This window comes from Thamnophis sirtalis, unplaced genomic scaffold (genome assembly GCF_051295495.1).
Source record: "Thamnophis sirtalis isolate CommonGarterSnake01/CBP01778 unplaced genomic scaffold, rThaSir2_p1.2 scaffold_8, whole genome shotgun sequence".
In the NCBI taxonomy this organism is placed as follows: domain Eukaryota; kingdom Metazoa; phylum Chordata; class Lepidosauria; order Squamata; family Natricidae; genus Thamnophis; species Thamnophis sirtalis.
In genome coordinates, this window is record NW_028261388.1 from 31,343,991 (window position 1) to 31,358,097 (window position 14,107).

At 40.7% G+C, this 14,107-nt stretch overlaps 1 protein-coding gene across 7 annotated transcripts in view; it reads left to right on the forward strand.

The window, feature by feature from the left end:
- The window catches only part of ST3GAL6 (ST3 beta-galactoside alpha-2,3-sialyltransferase 6), a 61,978-nt gene that overhangs the window by 32,462 nt on the left and 15,409 nt on the right, over positions 1–14,107 (forward strand). For all 7 annotated transcript variants that reach the window (XM_087721371.1, XM_087721373.1, XM_087721372.1 and 4 more), the window contains 2 exons: positions 5,306–5,405; positions 10,503–10,562. In XM_087721371.1, coding sequence (XP_087577497.1) covers positions 5,306–5,405; positions 10,503–10,562 — 160 coding nt within the window. The remainder of the gene's footprint in view (positions 1–5,305; positions 5,406–10,502; positions 10,563–14,107) is intronic.

The window sequence follows — 14,107 nt, forward strand, 5'->3', positions numbered from 1 at the left end:
GCTGCCCAATCCCGGAGGACTCCGGGCGGCTTACAGAAAGAAACAAATATTTAAAAAGTATAAACAATTTTTTAAAAAAAGAACAGAGAAAATAGATTAAAACCACATCATGCACCCACTCTGGTCGGGGCTGGACCTCAGTCATGAGGTCAGCCCCCAGGCCTGCCGGAATAGACAGGTTTTAATAGCCTTCCGGAAGGCCATGAGAGTGGGTAGGGTCTGGATCTCGGGGGGTAGTTCGTTCCATAGGGTCGGAGCCGCTACAGAGAAGGCCCTCTTCCGGGGAGCTGCCAGCCTCGGCTGTTGGGAGGTATGCGGCAGTAGGCGGTCTTGCAGGTATCGAGGTCCTAAGCCATGTAGGGCTTTAAAGGTAATGACCAGCACCTTGAATCGCGTTCGGAGACCAATAGGAAGCCTATTGGCCGCGAGTGCAGCTGGCGGAGGATAGGTGTAACATAGGTGTATCTTGGTACATCCAGTATCGTTCGTGTGGCTGCGTTCTGGACTAGTTGTAGTCTCCGAACACTTTTCAGGGGCAGCCCCATGTAGAGCGCATTACAGTAGTCAAGTCTTCAGGTGACAAGGGCGTGAAGTGCCTCCCAATCCAAATAGGGCCGCTACTGATGCACCAGACGAACCTGGGCAAAGACACCCCCCCTGGTCACGGCCGACAGATGATGTTCTAGTGTCAGCTGCGGATCCAGGAGAACCCCCAAGTTGCGGACCCTCTCTGAGGGGTGTAAATTTTCACCCCCCAGGATTAGGGATGGACTATCTGGGCTGTCCTTCGGGGGCAGCATCCACAGCCACTCAGTCTTGTCAGGATTGAGTGCAAGCTTGTTCACTCCCATCCAGATCCTGACAGCTTCCAGGCACTGGCACATTACGTCCACCACTACGCTGAGCTGGCACGGGGTGGAGAGATACAGTTGTGTATCGTCCGCATATTGATGGTATTTAATCCCGTGCCGGTGAATGATCTCACCCAGTGGCTTCATGTGGATATTAAATAGGAGTGGGGACAAGACCGAGCCCTGTGGCACCCCATATTTAAGGGGCCTAGGGGTCGACCTTTGCCCTCCAACCAACACCAACTGCGACCTGTCGGAGAGGTAAGAGGAGAACACCGTAAAAAGGTGCCTCCCACTCCCACCTCTTCCAGCCGTCACAGAAGGATACCATGGTCGATGGTATTGAAGGCCGCTGAGAGGTCAAGGAGCACCAGGATAGAGGAATTTCCTCCATCCCTGGCCCGCCAGAGATCTTGGTCAGTGTGACCAAAGCGGTTTCGGTGCTGTATCTTGGCAAGAAGCCAGACTGAAAGGACTGAAACCCTGCATGCTTATGCACAATTATTGCTATATTTTGGAGCCTGATGAATATAGAGTCAATGGAAAGGAAAAGAGGTTGTGTACATCACGTATGTTGAACATCTGAGTTATATTCTACTTATTATATGTCAATTGGCTGTAAGAGTTAACAAAAAAATGAATGGTAACATGCTGTTAGGCAAACGGACAGGGAGTGATGTGAGGCAAAAGAAGGTTTAGGCCTAGACACAGTGCACAAGTCTGTGCAGGTGTGCATTCAGTTTGCCCATCCAAAGATACAAAACTGGTAAAAGTGGTACTATTACAAGCAGCTTCATTGTTTGAGATACAGAAAGAACAGCATTAGCATTTTCTGTTCTGTTTTTTTTTTGTTTAGCTAATTAATGCCTTTGACACATTCCAGTACCTTTACAGTACTTAAGTTTCCTTTCCATTTTAGAAAGTTTGTACTCTTTTACATCCATCCTTCATGCATTAAACAAAACAAAAAAAACCTGTTCCCTTTTATCCTCTGCTTCAACTTCAGTTATTTTCTCCTTTTATTTGGACATTTGTGTACTGATCATATCTTGTGTTTCTTTCTTTCTATTGCCGGTTTCTAGGATAAGCTTTTCTGCTTTACTCTTAGCCTATTCTAGCATTCTCAGTACTCATACCAGTGCCTTATCATTAAATAGTGAAATTGATTCAAATCTTGATTGGGATAAGGGTAGTATCTGCAGATTATTGTCAGTTCTGAAGTTAGTCATTCTTGTAGTTGTTTTTCCCCCCTCTCCTTTTCCTGCTCCTTCAAATGGGAACACCCCCCCCCTGAATTTTCTCAGTATTTTTAGTCTGTTACAGTATGAGCATCAATAACTACACAATTTTTCTGTTCATTTTCTGTTATCTGAGACACGACTATACAAATGTTCTATTAAATGAGACATGTTATATTGCACATGCTAGTTAAATTAATAGTTGTTTCATTATTTATCCAAGAACATTTCATATTGTTTCTTTATAGAATGGAGATCTACCTATGGCAATACAAATATAATATACCATCCTTCACTAAGTTCTTTATACAGAGAGACCTCGGTTAATGACCGAGGCCATTGCTAGGTAATGTGGTTGTAAAACAAAACAAAACAAAATCACATGCCAGGCTAACTTAAGATGGCAGATCTGGCAATTCTGGTTGTAGTCATTAACCAAATCATGGCGATCACATGATCACAGAATATACTAACCACTGGAGCTGTTGTAAACCTTTCCCCCAGTTTTAGTATAATTAAAATAAGAAATAACCCCATCCCCAAGTGTGAGAGGTCACGTTGGCTAATTGGGTTAATTGGCAGACTGTCCAGGTATTCCTTCCCCAACCTTATTCGTTGCCAGTAGAGATGACCTTGGTTCTCATGAGAAAGTTCTCTGTTGTGTCTAGTAAAGCATTCCAACCTCCTTTCCCCCTTCCCCTATGTGTGGCAACTGAGGAACAGAAAAATGGCTGCTGCCAGGTTTGGTTCAAAGTTGACAAATATTTTGCATACACATACTTATTGAACCTTTATACATATGCATCAAAATAGGATTATTTTGTATATCTTTGGGAAGAGAGTGAGTTAATTTTCTCTTAGCAAAATACAAAGTTTGGAACTTGAAAAAATATATGATGGATCAGCAGTATGTTCAAGGTCCTACCTTGCACCCCCCCCCTCCAGCTGAGAAAATGCATTTTTAAAAAAGTGTTTCATTTAAACTCTCCTGAGTAAGCATAACTAATAGCACAGCATAGTCATAGTAAGAGAGTTAGTAAACACCATTATATATAGAAGCCCTATAGAAATAGAAGTTATTTGCTTATGCTTGAAAGACTGATAAAGGAATTAGTAGTCCAGTAAATAACTAGTGAATAGCACAGTGGGGCAAAAGGGTATTTAGTCAACCACTAGTTGTGCAAGTTCCTCCACTTAAAAAAATGAGAGAGGCCTGTAATTGACATCATAGGTAGACCTCAACTATGAGAGACAAAATGAGAAAACAAATCCAGACAATCACATTGTCTGATTTGGAAAAAAATGTATTTGCAAATTATGGTGGAAAATAAGTATTTGGTCAATATCAAAAGTTCATTTCAATACTTTGTTATATATCCTTTGTTGGCAATGACAGAGGTCAAATGTCTGTAAGTCTTCACAAAGTTGGCTCACACTGTTGCTGGTATGTTGGCCCATTCCTCCATGCAGATCTCCTCTAGAGCAGTGATGTTTTGGGGCTGTCGCTGGGCAACACAGACTTTCATCTCCCTCCAAAGGTTTTCTGTGGGGTTGAGATCTGGAGACTGGTTAGGCCACTCCAGGATCTTGAAATGCTTCTTACTAAAAGAGAATTTGACAACTAGACAGATTCTTTGGGTATTAAAAGTTTCTTTACCATGTGGAATGGGATAAAGGAATGATTACCCTTAAGATTAGTTGTTCTGTTTGCTTCCCCTAACTAAAACAAATGAAACAGGATATTTGTACCAATACCCCCTGTGGGGAGGTAAATGAGTAATGAATGTCATGTCTCTGTTTTGGGAGATTGTGTAGAGGTCTACATGACACAGGAAAGGGGTCTACGTGACACAGGAAGACCAGGTATTTGGGGATGATCGATAAGTTGTCAAAGAGTATAAAAGACTGTACAGAACTGCCATTTGGGGTTCAGGTTTTGCTCCTGAACCTTTGCGCAAATAAACCTTTCCCTTTGACAAAGAGCTGGTCTTGTCTCATTTTCTGCAACATTACGAAGCCACTCCTTCATTGCCCGGGCGGTGTGTTCGGGATCATTGTCCTGCTGAAAGACCAAGCCACATTTCATCTTCAATGCCCTTGCTGATGGAAGGAGATTTGCACTCGAAATCTCACGATACATGGCCCCATTCATTCTTTCCTGTACATGGATCAGTCGTCCTGGTCCCTTTGCAGAGAAACAGCCCCAAAGCATGATGTTGCCACCCCCGTGCTTCACAGTAGGTATGGTGTTCTTTGGATTCAATTCAGCATTCTCTTTCCTCCAAACAAGACGAATTGCGTTTCTACCAAACAGTTCTACTTTGGTTTCATCTGACCATATGACATTCTCCCAATCCTCTTCTGGATCATCCAAATGCTCTCTAGCAAACTTCAGACAGGCCCGGACATGTACTGGCTTAAGCAGGGGGACACGTCTGGCACTGCAGGATCTGAGTCCCTGGCAGCGGCGTGTGTTACTGATGGTAGCCTTTGTTACGTTGGTCCCAGCTCTCTGCAGGTCATTCACTAGGTCCCCCTGTGTGGTTCTGGGATTTTTGCTCACCGTTCTCGCGTTGTGACCCCACGGGGTGAGAACTTACGTGGAGCCCCAGATCGAGGGAGATTATCAGTGGTCTTGTATGTCTTCCATTTTCTAATTATTGCTCCCACAGTTGATTTCTTCACACCAAGCTGCTTGCCTATTGCAGATTCAGTCTTCCCAGCCTGGTGCAGGTCTACAATTTTGTTTCTGGTGTCCTTCGACAGCTCTGGTCTTCACCATAGTGGAGTTTGGAGTGTAACTGATTGAGGTTGTGGACAGGTGTCTTTTATATTGCTAACAAGTTCAAACAGGTGCCATTAATACAGGTAATGAGTGGAGGACAAAGGAGTCTCTTAAAGAAGAAGTTACAGGTCTGTGAGAGCCAGAAATCTTGCTTGTTTGTAGGTGTCCAAATACTTATTTTCCACCATAATTTGCAAATAAATTCTTTCCAAATCAGACAATGTGATTGTCTGGATTTGTTTTCTCATTTTGTCTCTCATAGTTGAGATCTACCTATGATGTCAATTACAGGCCTCTCTCAAGTGGGAGAACTTGCACAATTGGTGGCTGACAAATACTTTTTTGCCCCACTGTATAAACTCTTTTCTACTGTACCCATGCCCACAATGAACTTTTAGAGATAAAAGCCTCATTTAATATTTGTTTTTCAGATATGCTGGTCATGAAACAGATCTTATTCATGATGGTCCTGGGTGCTGGAGTGATGTATGCTGTATTACATAGCAACCTGTGGAAGACCAACAGCTTGGGGTAATGGCAATATATTCTTAGAAAAGCCATCGTTTCCTTTGTCCTAATTATTTGTAGATGTGGTTAGAAATTAGTTTGTCATGTTTAGAAAGCAAAGCTCTTGAAAGGTTAGGGTAAAAATGAAAGGCAACGGTGCAGAATTACTGCTGTGCTAAGTGCCAAGGCTATGCAGGTCAAGAAGGAGGTGAAGAAGCCAGACACGGAACAACTGATTGGTTCAATATAAGGAACAGAGTATGACAGGGCCATATATTGCCACCCTACTCATTTAACATGTGCAGAATACATCATACAAAATGCTGTGCTGGAATCACAAACTGGAATTAAGATTTCTGGGAGAAATAACAATAGTCTCAGATAGGCAGATGATGCCACTTTAATGGCAGAAAGTGAAGAAGAACCAAAAACCATCTTGATGATGGTAAAAGAGCGTGTAAAAGTTGGCTTGAAACTAATTAACATTAAAAAAAACTGAGATCAAGGCATCTGATTCCATCACTTCCTAGCAAATAGAAAGGGAAGAAATAGAAACAATAACAGGTTATATTTTCTTGGACTCCAAGATCAGTGCAGATGGCAATTTGCAGCCATGAAATTAAAGGATGCTTGCTCCTTGGGTAAAAAGCTATGGCAGATCTAGACAGTATATTAAAAAGTCGAGACAAAGGTCCATGCAGGCAAAGCTGTGGTTTTCCCAGTAGTAATGTATGACAGTGAGAATTGGCCTGTAAGGAAGGTTGAGCACTGATGAATTGATGCTTTCAAATTGTGTTGTTGGAGAAGAAACTTGACTCGAGTCCCTTTTTGGTCCCTTAGACCAAAAAGAAATCAAATCAATCAATCCTAAAGGAAATCAATCCTGGTTATTCTTTGGAAGGACATATACTGAAGCTGAAGGTCAAATACTTTGACCACTTAATAACAAGAAAGGATACATTGGAAAAGACCTCGATGTTGAGAAAGATTGAAGGCATAAGGCAAGCGTGCCGACAAAACCACGGTGCTAAAACCGCGATGTCATCAACGCGCCAACAACAGCGCCCTGACAACAGCGCGCCGACAGAAGCGTGATTTAAGTTAAGGTTAGGGTTAGGTTTAGAGTGCGCTTCTGTCGGCGCGCTGTTGTCGGCACGCTTCAGCGCTCATTTGTCGGTACGGTTTAGAACTCGTGGTTTTGTCACTGCGGTTTAGTCGGGCGCGCTTTTGTCGGGCGCCCTTTTGTCGGTGAACCGTTCAAAGTTACTTATCACTTATGACCATTTTTCACACAGCCATTGCAACTTTCCCATGGTCAGATGATCAAAAATAAGATGCTTTGCAAGTGGTTCATATTTATGATGGTTGCAGTATTCTGGGGTCGGTCATGTGATCAGTTTTTGTGATCTGATAACCAAAGTAAATGGGGAGTCCATTGCTTAACCACCATGTTACTAGCTCAACAAATGCAATGATTCAGTTAACAACTGTGGCAAGAAAAGTCATAAAATGGGGCAAACTCACTAAACAAATGTTTTACTTACCAACATAAATTTTGGGCTCAATTGTTGTTGTAACTCAACGACTACATGTACTCCTTTCTAAATGACCCAAACCACCAAAGCTCATATATAGGTAGCCTGTTCCAGGAGCCTTTGTAGCCTAGAAGAGCTGTGTAGTATGAAACTGCTTACGGATTTCCAAAAGATTCTAAAACTCCAGTGTTTGTCTCAATATGCCAAGAAGTTGAAATACCAGTCTGCATGCTTGTAAGTAAACTCAGAATGGGGGAATGAATTGAACCTATATCCTGTCATTTTTCTGAGGCTGTAAATATTTACAGCGTTGGGAGTGGGGAGGGGAGAAGCATGAGCTTAGCTTTGTGACAATTGTAACAACATTGCTAAAAAGGCATATTAAGAGTTGTCAACTTAATCCTGAGTAGCTTCTTCTCTGGTAACTCTGTACTACTGACAAGATCAAAAAAAAATTTGCTAGACCAATTCTCAAATGCAGCTCATCTGTCTGGAACCCGCACTGCATATCGGACATTAACACAATTGAGTGAGTCCAGAGATATTTTACAAGAAGAGTTCTCCACTCCTCTGCTCGCAACAGAATATCTTATGCCACCAGACTTGAAAGTTTGGGCTTAGACAACTTAGAACTACGACGCTTTCGGTCTGACCTAAACGTAGTACATAAAATTATCTACTACAATGTTCTTACCTGTCAATGACTACTTCAGCTTCAACCACAACAATACACGGGCACTCAATAGATACAAACTGAAGGTAGACCGTACCAAACTCGATTGCCGGAAATACGACTTCAGCAACAGAGTGGTCAATGTGTTACCTGTTTCTTCCCCAAACCCCCACAACTTTAACCTTAGACTGTCTACTATTAACCCCATTTATTTGTATCCATTTCATGTATTCATAACCTTGTATATACCTATATCTATTACCTTATACACGCTTGACAAAAAAAATAATAAAAAAAATAGAATTAGGGGTAGGAAATGTTTCTGCCTTGTTGTAGCTGCTTTCCCCAAGCAACTCCAGTTTTTCATTCCCTCACATTTCCTTATATTTGTTTTATCAGCTGCTAGATAGTATCAACTCAGAGATTTCCCTTCTTCTTTCAGGTGCCTGATTTTCACAGGAACACCTTTTAGAGATAAATGACACTTTATTTTATTTATATAGTTACCCAGCTTGGAAGAGCACCTCTGGACGACTTACAACTATAAAAATAAGGGAATTAAAAACAAAACACAATAAATATCCAGAATAGGAAAACCGTTACAATAACAGGGCCGGCCATTGCATATTCTGTTCAAGATCTTTATTTCTAGATAGGCTGATCCCACAGTCTGATCACATGTCTCTGAAAATAGAAATGGTGCTCCATAGGTGAAGCACTGCAACACCAAGTGTTCTGGCAGATTTTATGGGACCAACAGAGGCAGTTGGAAATGGGAAGCTCCATAAAGAACCCAGTCTTGTGTTTGGAAGAATTTTATAGGTGATAACCAGTCCTTTGAATTATACCCAGAAACCTTTAGAGAGAGAGTGCATCTCCCAAAGTAGTAGTGTTTCATGGGCTTACTGAGCTGCACCCTGTGTATAAGATGGATTTGTGCAAAACTGCATTTGTTATGGTCAAGTTATTCCCTGGTAACCATGAGTTACTCTGGCACTGCCCCCTGCCATTGGGTGGTGGGAACTATTAAATCTGTCTGCCCTTGGAGACCTATGATCCCAGGTGTGTTTCAGAGGGAGCTGGGTTTTTTACATATGGTCTGCTGTATAGTCCAAAATGAAGCTTGGCCTTGGTCATAATTTGGAATGAGAGGGTGCCAAGGCTTTGAACTGGATTGCACCCTTGCAAACTTTTTCCTCCTATGGCTCTCATCACTCTTCATGGTTTATGAAATAGTTGAGGCAAAGGAAATGGGAGAAGAACTGTCTAAAGTGGGAGACCGCCTTCTGCCAATTACCTCCTCTCGACCCATAAGATCCCACAGATTAGGCCTCCTCCGAGTGCCATCTGCCAGCCAGTGCCGGCTGGCAACTACGCGGAGGAGAGCCTTTTCTGTAGCAGCTCCGACCCTCTGGAACGATCTCCCCGTGGAGATTCGTACCCTCACCACCCTTCAGACCTTCCGCACAGCCCTCAAGATCTGGCTATCCCGCCAGGCCTGGGGGTAAAGACCATAGTTTGCCCCCGCCCGAATGTTGAATGAATGTTGTTTGATATTAACTACATATTGTATTTTTATGTTATTTATGTCTTCCCCTCCCATAAGTTGTTAGCCGCCCTGAGTCCCCTCAGGGAAAAGGGCGGCCTATAAATAAACGCAACTGAAACTGAAACTGAAACTAAAGTGGAAATCAGTGAAGGATGAACTCAATTGAACATGGGTTAGAGCTGCCTTGGTCTTGTCAGGGCAGTGAAGCATTAGTACTTCTTCGCCCTTATTGTGTTTGCAGATAACTGTCTGATGGCTCTGTTTAACCATGTTATCTGGAAATGGTTTGAACCTGTTGGGCCTAAGGAGGTGGACAGATACCTTATAATTGTGAGCTTGTCCCCTTATTCATTAAATCCATGTCCCTCCTGACTAGCTAAGGATGCCCATGAAGTGACAAGTGGTTGAATTCTGGTGGTGGCAAATTCTTCGAGAAGTGATTGTTTCTCCACCTCTTAAAGAGGTGTTTATTTGTCCCCTCTGCAAAAAGTCATTGCTAGACAATCTGCATCAAGCATCCAATCTCCCTTTCTTAGGGAAGTTGGTGGAAAAAGTGGTTGCACAACAGTGTCAGCAGTTCATGAATGAAGCTGCCTAGGATCTGTCCCTTTATGAGGTTTCAGAGGAGCATTTTAAGCCCAACCTTCGCACCTCACCAGATAGAAAGCATGCTGTGAATGTTAGGATATAGTGGTGAACCCATGACTATATATATAGGTCTTATCTGATGATGCTGAGACTTTTAAATTATTCTTTATGAGTGACTTTATTTTTGCTTGAGGGATGTTTTGTCATTAGCCATTTGGGGACCAGGATGAGTAGCAGGCAAGTATAGTAAATAAACATTTACTTCAGTTGTAGATTAATTGTATTTTTTGAGTCTTCTAGGACCATTGGATTAGTTAGTATATAAATAAATAAGGAGTGGTTGGTGTATACTTTTAAATAAGCATTTTTAAATAAAAACACTAGGGGTATTGGAACAGAGACCGCATCGTTATCTATCAGAGATGCTCTAGAAAATCCTGAGCAGGAGGTTGGAATAGATATGGGGTGTCAAACTGGCAGCCCACAGGCCAGATGCATCATGGGCAGGCCACACCCACCCCAGCTCCGCAAAGACAAGAAAACGTGATACGTCACGTGACACAATTGAGTTTGACACCTGGAAAATAGATGATTTCTAAAATCCTTTTCAACTTGATTATTATTTCTAAGTATAATTTTTTCCTATTGACAAACAATACTGCTTATTTTTCTCCAAGTGTATCTAGCAATGATCACGAGACAAATTTTATATATATAAAATGGAATCTTCACTTTCTGTCAATCTATTTTAATACAGTCTCTTCTTCTTTTTCTAGATGGTCCTCTCTCAGCAGAAAACGTTGCAACTTCAAAACCAATGTTTCCACTTTTATACAGTGAGTAAGAAAAGAAAGTGATGGAAATGGTTATTTAGGTTAGTAATAGGATTACATTCCCCTGAAGGAATGAGCTCAGCACTGTCTACATTGATGTAAGGTATCAACCATGACCCTTATTGAGTCAAGAGAGAACTTAGATTCAATTGCCTACTAATCAAGAATTATCCAAAGGCACAACAACTAAAAACTCTAGAGCAAGGGACTCCAAACTTGGTAACTTTAAGTATTGTGGACTTCAACTCCCAGAATTCCACAGCCAGCATGATTGAAGACTTTTGGAGACCCCTTGCTCTAGAGTAAAGATTACGATAATCTGGAAAAGTTGATGCACCAATATCAATTAAACTATGCCATAGCTGAACCAATATAATATTGACTGAGAACATTCCAAGTTCGTTTTCTTCAGAAATGGCTACAAGAATCTCTTTTATCATTAGAAAAAAGGTTTGAATATGTAACTGCTAGGTTTGACTTCTGACTTTTACTAGTATAAGTGTCTTTACATCCGCAAATTTTTCTCACTTGTAGGAGAGGATTTTTAGTTTATTTTTTGTAATTGATAACTTTGTTCCTGCATTTCCAAAATGTAAATTGTTGACTTGTATGTATGAATACTCTTGCTTGCATTCTGCCTTAATAATCTGTGATACTGTCCTAAAGCAATGCATGGTTTCACTGGTGAAAAATAGTAGCATTTTAAAGCCATATGCTACCAACATATCTATCTATAGGAACTTGCTATTTATATTAGAATGAATGAAATCAGCATTGAGCTCCATACAGCAAGCTTTATTTCTTTCATGCATACGTGTTGTGTAAGAATGTATATACAGAAGGGGTGGGATTTATGTCACAATTCTACTTTTAGTATTCTGCCCATCTTGCCTCTCCCCAAATGACAGTGGCTATAAGGAAACAATTTTTACATGGCCACAGAGTTGTTATATGGTACAAGTTCAGTTTAGTTTCATGGAAGTTATTTTCTGTAATGAATAACAAAGGAAGCGTTCTCCTAGACAAGCTATACTAGATCTAGTAATGATGGCAACCAATGACACATTGTCAAAGGTGATGCCCCATGTCATTTTGGGTGATATGCCAGTATTCACCAACACCCAACAGCTATCCTCAAGAGTTCTATTTCTAAATAAATGTCCCTTTGCCACACAACTTTTAGAGGCTGTGAAGATTACATGAGAATGGGATGTCTTCTCATACAGCCAAGCTGTATGGGCCAAACTTTTGCATGGTTTTTAGAGTCTGCAGAAGCTGCAGAAAAACAATCTCTAAAGTCATTTAAAAAACAGAGGCCTCATGTGACCTGGAACCGCTTCGAGGAACCTGCAGAATTGCGTCAACAGAAAGAATATACTGATTGAAAGAAAGTAACACATGGCAGATTTTGAGGATGACACACATAATTGGATTACATTTTTTAAAAAAATGAATGAACAGAGAGGGAGGGAGAGAGAGAAGGGACCATCTGTTTAGAAATATAATTTCAAAAATGGGTCCTGTTCTGACCCCCCTCCTCCATCCATTAGCAAAAGCTGAGACAAATGTAAATGAGAATGTTTTTTAATAGCAAGTTCAGACTCTCGATGGCTGAAAGCCAAATAAACAAATAGATAAGGACTTTGGCAGCAATCCAGCCTGCCAAGTTCGTTTCTCTTTAGTCCCAAACGTTGATTTCTGCAAGAAGGGCGTGGCACAAGCAGCCTCTTTTATAGTCTGGGAGAGGAGCTTAATGACCATTAGCTGAGTGTAATTACCTCTGTAATTATGTAGTTGTTCTTGACGCCGAGTAGCTCTTCGACGGCGTGCATCCCGGAACAACTCACAGTTGGTTTCTGGCTCACTCTCCCTTGTCTCCTCCACATTGATCCAAGGCCACCTGGTGGCCAACCAGCCTCTCTGTGCCCTGCTCGGAGTCGGAACCCTGTCCAGGGTCCTTCACATTCTCCAGGGCCGACTCATAGGGCCCCTCGCTGTCGGAGTCTGGTGGCAGCTCCAATGGCTCCTGCCGGGCCACAACAGGTCCCTTGCAACTAATAAATACAAATAAGCAGTGGCAAAAAAAATCTGATTTAGCCACCTTACATGTGTGTATGGTGTGTACATTAAAAGGTCTGATGAAATGTACGTTTCTAAATATTTCTATGATTTTACAAACTGAATTTTGCTGAATAAAAATGCCCTAATACTGAAGGGCTAGCACTGCAAAATGAGCCACCAATACTGGCAATTGCATACATTTGGTCAACTCCTTAAATAGTTAAAGAAGCGTGACATGACCAGATATACCCTTAGTTCTACCTCTTAATCCCAAATATTTGTGCATATTCTTTTGTCGGCATATCAAAATGTATTGTTACATCTGCTTGTTATATATATATATCAGGTGTATTGAAATAAGCAATAATCATCTTTTAAAAAATAAAATACACATTAACAATTATAACATTATTTTTATTGAATATATTTATCTTTTAGTTGTAGTTATTTACTTAACATATATTGAAGCCTCCATGGACTTCTTACTCTGTTACTTTGCAGCATTTGGGAAATTGTTTGAAAAATGCATACTACATTTTTCTACATACTACAAATGCAACACTACATAGGTGTTTCCTATTCTGGAAAAAAAAATGTTTTTAATGTTTTTGGGAAGTTGGTGACAATGAAATGGCATAGTTATTGATATAACAACAATGTTCCAAAAGTCTACCTTCAGTTTACAGAAAAAAAAGCTATTTAATAGTTGTACCCGATGTATGAAAGCCAGTTTGATGTAGCAGTTAAGATACAGACAGGAGCTTAGGATCTGGAGACATTGTGTTCTAGTTCCACATTCGTCATGAATGTGACCTTGGAAGTCACTCTCAGTTTTAGGAAAAAGACAGTTACAAACCACTTGCCATTGCTTTCTTGGTGCTCTTGTGAAGATAATCCAGGCAGTTATAATGAGTTAACACTGACTGAAAAGTGTGCAAATACTGTATGTATGTATATATACATTATATATAAATAAAATAAAATAAATAAAATAGCTGGTCTGGTTAGATTATTATAAATATATTTTACATTGTCAATCTGATGATATGGACAAACTGCTTACAGGTGTAAAGCATTTCATTTGCTTCATTCATGAATTTGTTTGTCTTGAAACGTGAAATAATCAATTCCTAATTTGTCCAATTGACCAGAATAACTATTACCCAGGGCCTAGTGTACTATTTTAGAGCAAATTCTTAGAGCAGGCAGTATCTTCTCACTACAATGATATTTCAAAGGAGATTGTTTATTTGAATCCATTCCATAGTTCATGTCTGGTTTGGTGACAAAAATAATCCTTGTCAGAAGATTGATTCTGTTGATTCTCCTAGACCAGGAATATCAGGTATGAAAAACCTGTTTAGTCCTACCCAGAGTTGCTGAAACGTTTGAACTATACTTAATGGAAATTTTGCAAGAATCTTTTACTGAACTGACATGATATCGGTGTTCCAATTCAGCTTATCTTTCAGAAATTATACTTATTT